At 59.5% G+C, this 7,567-nt stretch overlaps 1 protein-coding gene across 1 annotated transcript; it reads right to left on the bottom strand.

Moving 5' to 3' along the window:
• Positions 1–778: 778 nt before the first annotated feature.
• Positions 779–6,846, bottom strand: rlsF (RegA-like protein RlsF; the record flags this gene model as incomplete). The annotated part of the gene is made up of 8 exons (XM_002954333.1): positions 779–1,231; positions 1,619–2,287; positions 2,378–3,381; positions 3,974–4,686; positions 4,938–4,969; positions 5,658–6,204; positions 6,533–6,581; positions 6,783–6,846. The coding sequence occupies 8 exons, from the start codon at positions 6,844–6,846 to the stop codon at positions 779–781; spliced, it is 3,531 nt and encodes a 1,176-aa protein (XP_002954379.1).
• Positions 6,847–7,567: the final 721 nt, after the last annotated feature.

Below are 7,567 nucleotides of genomic sequence, written 5' to 3'. Positions count from 1 at the left end.
GCGTGTAGCAACATGGACGCACGTGCCTTGTAAGACGTGTGTACGTGAGTGCTTTCGATTGTGTCGTTGGTAATGAAAGGCCGTTCCGTACAGGTCGTACGTCCATTATACGGCAAGTACGCTTTCGAGTACTGCGGCTATGTTTCGTTTCCGCACCGGGAGTCCGTTCCTTCAGGGCGCGTCCTAGTACCTCAGGGCGTACGACACAACCGTACGATGGCGGGCCCCCGTGGCTCGTACTTTCAAGTGAAGGCAGAGAGCCACGGCCCTCGCAAGGCGCGCCCTCCCCACCATTTTGCTATAGACGGTTGACAGTTGACGGTTGACAGTTAACTCGCCCGATGCGATTCGCAACGTCGGCAGGCCGATGTCTGATCGAGGGGGAAACTCGAGCCATACCTGAGGTCATGTTTCTGATTTCCCGGGTTTCCTTTCCGCCTTTTCTCTGCTTTTAAATTGGCTGAAACTTCGTTGTTGTTGTTGTTGTTGTTGTTGTTGTTGTTATTGTTGTTGTTGCTCTATGTCCTTGTTGTTGACGGAACCTGGAGCTCCAAACTTCCCGTGTCGTCCCGCTGTCAAAACTCTCTCTCACAGAGAAGACACGTGTTCGTGTCAGTGGCGCCGAAACCACCCCTGGCGGAGGTGGGAGCACCAGAAGAGGGATGTGCCGGCCTGCAAGTGTGGGTCTTCTAGCCGTCCGCCGATTGCGTAACCTCTCGTACCAATGTACGGCGGTACTCGTACAAGCTGCGCGCATCTCGTACAAGCCAAGCCGAGCCTACCAATGAGATGAGTGCGAGATGGGTTCTCCGATTTCGGGGGTTGCGAAGGTCACAGGGTCGACGGTAGCGTTGACGCCGCCGCCGCCGCCGCCACCGAGGATGCGACCGGGCCCGGGCATAAGCAGCGTTTCGCCGCCGCCGCCGCTTCCGCCAGAAGGCACCCTTGTACTGCGGGCAGCGGCCGTGACAGCTGCCTCGCCGCTGCCGTCACCTCGCAGTCCTCTCATCACCGCTGCCGTATCCGCTGCCGTACCCGCCATACTTGCCGTACCTGATCGCATACACGAAGAAAGCAGCGGCGGCTGCTGTACCATCCATGGGTCTTCTTCCGGAAGGTGGTAATGGGGTTGGTACGGCGGCGGCGGGTACAACGGCTCCGGAGTGCCGTACGGCCACTCGTACAAGTAAGGTGGTAGATGCTGCTGTTGTTGGGACTCTGCTGCAGCTGACTGGACGCAACCGGCGGCGGCGGCGGGGATGGGGTTGGCGGCTGCTGCTGCTGCGGCGGCGGCGGCGGCGCTAAGGGTGGCATCGCCGCCTCCGGCCGCGGCCCCATCCATCCCGTGCATTCTTGCCGTACGTGGAGGACCCCGGCACACGTGGGGCGGCGGGAGCATCCCTGGCGGCATCCCGCCGGGAACCAACGGCCAACCGCCGCTTGTGCTCGGACCAACCGCCGATGACATCCCAGCCCCCCCCAAAACCCTAGGACGAGTGTACGGCGAGTACGGCGGTGGGTACGGAAGACAATACGGTGGCGGGGGATACGGCGGGTATGGAGGGTAATAACCAGGATGGTAGTACGGTGAGTACCCTCGGTAATACGGACGTCGTACGGGACCCATGCCGGCGTGTGCGAAGCCGGTGCACGCCAGCGGTGGCGGCGCCGCCGCTCCCCCAGCTGGCGGGTACGGCGCCGCCGCAGCTGACGAGCCGCCATTTATTTGCTCGGCAGTGGCAACGCCGGATCCGCGGCCCATAGGTAACCCACAGACATCCGACATGGCTGTTGGTTCTTCCAGGACGCCCGCCGCCGCCGCCGCCGCCATGGCGCCCGGGTGCGACGGCGGCAGCGACGGGCGGGGCCGCGGCGGCGGCGTCCAGTACGACTGCGGGGATGTTTCCGCCTGGTGCACTGCTACATCCGGTGGGGAGTGTTGTCTTAGCTGCTGCCGCTGCTGCCTTCGAGCTGTGGCAACAGCCACGTCGTACAACATCGGCAGGCAGTTTGACGAGCCAGATGCGCACGATGGCGCCGCTGCCGCTGACGTCATCGTAGCCAGCGGATACGGAGGCTGTTGTACGGCAGGTGACCTGGAACCGCAGCCGCCGCCGCCGCTGAGACCCGCTACCGGCGGGTTCAGCGGCGGCGGCTCCGCTGCCGCCAGCAGACCGCAGTTGGGATCTTGTAAAGCCGCCGCCGCCGGCGGCGGCGCCGCCGCCGCCAGCCGACCCGATGCATGGTGGACGCTGGCGTTACTCGGGCCGGGTTGGCCCCAGGGGCCCTGATGTGGTGCCGCCGCCGACGGCAACCGTACGACACTGCTCGTACTACAGTGGCTTGGTGCCGCTGTCAGCACTTGGGGCTCACTCACCGGCGGGCTGCCATCCGGCCCCGCACCGAAACCACCAGGATGTGGGTGTTGGTTCAGGAGCGGCAATGCCGTACACGATGAGCGGTGCATACCGCCTAGCGGCCCTGCGGTGGAAGTAAAGCTCGGTTGGCTCGGGAGCCGTACCATTGCCGCCATCGCCGTCGTCGCCGCCGGCGGAGGCGGCGTATTTGTCCCAGGCCAAACCGGCGACATCGCTGCCGTCGCCGTCGCCGCGGCGGCGGCAGCATCCGTAACGGCCGTACGGTCACCGCCGCAAACGGCCGTTGAGCAGCCTGTGCCCGGCGTCGCCGGCAGCAATGCTGGCGACGCCGCTGCAGCGGCGCCCGATGGATCCGACGTACAGTCACCGCCGCCGACGCCACAAAAGTTAACGTCCCGCTGAGACGTGAATGGGGACGTGCACGGCTGGTGAAGCTGTTGCTGCGGCTGTAGCTCATGATGATGCTGATGCAGCTGTGGAGGGGCGGACGCGCCAGATGACCCCATGAAGCCGGCAGCAGCGAAAGCGGCGCCGCCACCCCCGCCCGCCTCCGCCGGCGCCGCCGCCGCCGCTTGCTGGTGCTGTTCCTGATTCTGTTGTTGGTTGTCGGTTGAGGATCCAGGATCGCCGAGGAGCGCCCACATGGCCGCATTGCCAGTTGGATCACCGTCGTCTTCATCCACGTCATCATTCCAGAGATCGCATAACGAATCCAACAGTACGGGAGAACCGCCGGCAACTAAATCACCAACATCGCAGCAACCGCCGCCGCTGCCGCCGCCTCCGCCGCCCCAGGTTCCTGCGACACCCGTCACCACCTGCCCCGTCGCCCACGGCATTTGAGTCGCCGCCGCCGCCGCCGGCGGCGCTAGCCGCTGCGGCTGTAGCTGTGATTGCATGACGCAGTAGCCCATGACAGCTCCCGTGTCGCCGCCGCCGCCGCCAGTCTCCACCTTTGGTCCGGCGGCTCCACTATCCGATTTAGGCGGCTCCAGTTTCAGAGCTGCGTCGGCAAGGAGGAGGATATTAGTTGGGATGGCAGCGGCAGCGGCAGCGGCGGTGGCGGCGGCGACATGGTAATAAAGCAAGGAGGGGCCTAAAAGTGGTAACGCGGTTGCACGGTGCGTATATGGGCGGGTGAGGGGCAATTGCCAAAGTCCACGGCGGCGGCGGCGGCGGTGGCGGATGCGAACGGAAATGGTCGCCGCGGTGGCGGCAGGCAGGCAGGGCCGCGGCGGATACGACAGTCCGATTGTTGGGGGAGTAGTCCGCGCGGCGGCGGCGGCGGCGGCGGCGGGGTCTGGTTTCAATCAAAAAAATTGTTCTAAGAAGTAACTTCTTTCATAACTTCCATTCCTCCATTAATATAACGCGTTCGAGTTCATGAATGTTGCTGATAGGATGGTGGTAATACTGGCTATGTACTGGAGATCGTACTCTGGAATCCACCACCATGTGTTTTCGATACGTCTGCCATTGGGGAGGGGGGCTTACGGCGGCGTAGGTGGCGGAACCCGCTGAAACCAGTTGCCGCAACGTCACACGGCGGCGCGCCGCCAGGCAAGAGCCAAAAATAGATCTAAGCAGAGACTCACCGGTTTGCGGTGGGTCACTGCCACTCGCCGCCGCCGCCATTGACGGCGGCGGTACGACAGCAGCGGCAGCCTCGGCAGGCACGCATTCCGACGGTGCGCTTCCCAAGGCAACGCCTCCGTCGCTGCCGCCTCCGTCGACATCGCTGACGGAGGCGGGTTCCGGTGAATCCAACGACGACGACGACGACACTAGCCCAGGCACCGCCGCTGCCGCCGCTCCCCCGAGGTGCGGTCCCCCAGAGGGCGACATGGGCTCGGTGCCCAGTGATCCGCTACTGGCCCCCGCCGGTGTCGCGACCGCGGCCGCCACCGCCAGCTGTGCCGCCACCGTTAGGGCCTTATGCAGCTGCTCCGCCGCGGCTCCGAAACTTAACGGTGCGGAAGCTTGGGTGGCGGCGCCGCTGCCGCCATCCTCCTTTGGACGTTTGGGTACTCCACCTGATGAACCCTCGTCGGCGCTGGAAGTGTCCTGTGCAACGGCGGCGGCGGCGGCGGCGGCTCCGCCGCTGCTGCCATAGCCGTTGTAGCCGGCGGCGGCGGCCGCCGCCGCCGCGGCGGCGGCGGCAGCTGCCATGGGCAGTCGTAAAGGCGGAATACGTATCGTCCGCTTTCGGCTGATGCGTTGTTTGCCCTTAAGGACGGGCAGACCGTGCCGAGTGAGCCACTCGCCCAGCGGCTCGAGCTCTCCGTCCTCGCGAATGACGCGAATCGAGCTGTGGGTCGGTGGGTCGGTGATTGTCCGTACATTCAGATGCACGTGGGGCAGGCGCGGGACGAGTAGTGGCATGGGGGGGCTGGAAGGTGAGTTGGGAGGGTGAAAGGTTGTGTCGTACCGACTATGAAGCTATCCCCCCCTCCCAAACAACGTGCGTTTCATAAATACTGCGCATTTTGAGTAACTCACTAAGTTACTGATTAGTCATAACCTGTCGTACAAAAAGGTACGACATCATCATTCACGTACCGGTGCCACTTGGCCATGCTGGAGTTGCCCAGCTGGATGAGGCGATGACAATGGTGATGACGATGACGGTACGACATTGATGGTAACGGTCGTAACGGTGACGGGTGGTGGCGGTGGTAGTGGTAGTGGTGGGTAGAGTTGACGGTGGTTGGGGCGAAGTAAGGCACAGACGCGGGAATCGACAAGGATAGGAACAGACGTTAGTTATTGTATTGTTATTGAAGTTGCTATTACCGCGGGCTACCAAACTTCTGGGCTGTCTGCGAGCAAGGAAGCTCCCGTATTAATTAAGGGGGTTATTATAACTCCCCTTCGGTTCTTACCCTTCGGGGAACTTATTAAGAAGGGTATCAACGACACAAGATGCACACGAAAAGGAACGGGAAAAAACCTCAAACGACACCCTTCCTTGAATCGTCGTTTTCTTTCCATCGCATCTTTCATTTTTCCATCCAAACCTCCTATCGAAACCTCCTAACTACATTTTCTATCTACATCTCTCGTCTCCTAATAACAAATCCATGAGTCGGGGAAATGCAAGTTGGAAAGCTGCAGAGCGTCGTAGTAAAGGTTCCTGACGGTGACATGACAGGATATATTCGCTTGGAGACAAACGCCCCAGAGAGCTGCGTTAACGCATTTTTGCTGTAGAACGCACGGCAGCGCAAAGAAAGCAGCAAGCAGAAGGCAGAGGTGGTCGTGGGTAGCAGCAGTGCCTACCTTTTCAAACTTGCTGCGGCCGATGCGCTTTCCCTTGAACGTGATGCAATCTTGGGAACACATGTACAGGTCAGGGTGAAAGGTGCCGCGGACGATTCCCGCCACAAACCGGTCACGCCGACAGGATGTACGGGGCCGTACGGCGTTCGGGGTCGAAGCCTCTCCCGACGCATCCTCGTCGTTCTCATCGCCCGGCGCTCGTACGGCAACTGTGACAGGGACTGGGCCAGGCAATACAGTACCGTCCGGCGCTGTTGCTGCCGCCCCTTTAGCCATACTGCCAACGACGCGATTGATGGCACGCGTTCCGACGTCTGTCCCAGTAGAATCTTCATTGCGGCCCGTATCCCTAAAATCAAGAATGTCTCTTGCCAGCCTTTTTGCGCTGGGACCGGTGATGCCCGCCATCGGTTTCAGGAAGACAATCGCCGCGAACTTCCGACACTTGCCGCAGTACAACAAACCAAGGCGCTCAAGCGCTTGCAGCGAAAAAAGATGAACAAGATCTGCGCTTTTGATCACAGCGCCACGAAGGAACGAGAGTGTCCTACGAAAAGCAGTTGAGTGCGCTGCGGGTTCCGCGAGCAACCACAACCCTGCAGCGCAATAAATTTTGACTGTTTAGCGCAATACCTTCATGCAAAATGTTTTACATCGGGTGCGCGAGCTGCAATTTGGCCGAGCCTAGCTGTGAAGTTGCTGGCTGAGACTGCTTAAGAGCCCAGCTACGTCCGGGTTAAGGAGTATACGATTGCACTAGAGCAGTAGGTTTTAGTAACTGGGCCGATCCCAAAACGCGCCAGGATGAATGGACAATGCACAATGTCATACTGCTTGCAGAGCCCGGGCGCCTCAAAACCATCCAACTGACGCACCTGAAGATTAGAAAAGCATGTGGTTCAAGGGCAGCCAGCCTTAATATGCCTGCACCACGAGCAACCGGCCGTCTGGCGCTTAGCACGGCTGACGTTGTCAGAAAGGCTCGTATTAATACGTAGAAGTCGTGTGACAAAAATGCAAAAACCACTGGAAATCTGACGCTTCAAAATTAGTGGTTGCAAGCCATCACCAGAGTTTCTGCGTCGCCTCAAACTGTCGTATGTTTCACCTTATCAGTAGATGCACCACACTTCCAATGTTTGCTTATAGGGATGGCTGTTGAGGCTTTGACCACAACATCCGTTTCCATCACATTTTTACGACGCAAGTTACGACGTATCTGCAAGTTACACTCGAGCAAAGCCACGGAACCTCAAGTTGTGGAATACTTCTTCTTCTGTTTCCTTTAGTTTAATAACTGTACAATCTGATAAATACTGCAAGCCGTTTAGCGCTTCAATCTGGACCTTGAACTGCAAGGACTCCCCAGCGCGCTCAATTAAACTTGCAATCAGGTCAAATCACTGTAGCTGCATTTTTTTGTGTGCTATGCGACAATGGAACGGAAAACTGGCGGCAAATTTGATGGCTGGGCCCAAGCACGGCATTCTCAATAGGAGTGCCCTTTCCAAGAACGAACTGCGAAAGTAATATCTTCAAAAAATATTGCTTCAATGCAGTTATGCCTACTTGACTCTTGTCATATCCTTTCCGACGTACTGAAGCGGCCGACGGTTAAAAGCTACCGGGGGGATGCATATTGGATGCTGCAATAATCGATGCTAATGCTACCATCATCAGCTCTTTTTCGCACTGTTGAGCAAATCCAAGCAAATTACATTCTGAGTCGACCGTAAAGCGTCGCTGTCAAAGTCCCCGCAAGGAATGCGGCTATAGCCGCCAGAGGATGAACATGTACCGGGATGGGATCGTCTAAGGTCTGCAAGCCAATACTTAATATGGGTTGGAGTTGGGCGGAAATGAGTACTGGGACCATCGGCGTTGACGGAACGCGGCTCTGCCGCAGATGT

The sequence above is a fragment of the Volvox carteri genome (genome assembly GCF_000143455.1).
Source record: "Volvox carteri f. nagariensis unplaced genomic scaffold VOLCAscaffold_42, whole genome shotgun sequence".
NCBI classification, from domain to species: Eukaryota; Viridiplantae; Chlorophyta; class Chlorophyceae; order Chlamydomonadales; family Volvocaceae; genus Volvox; species Volvox carteri.
This window is presented reverse-complemented; position numbering and strand designations above follow the sequence as displayed.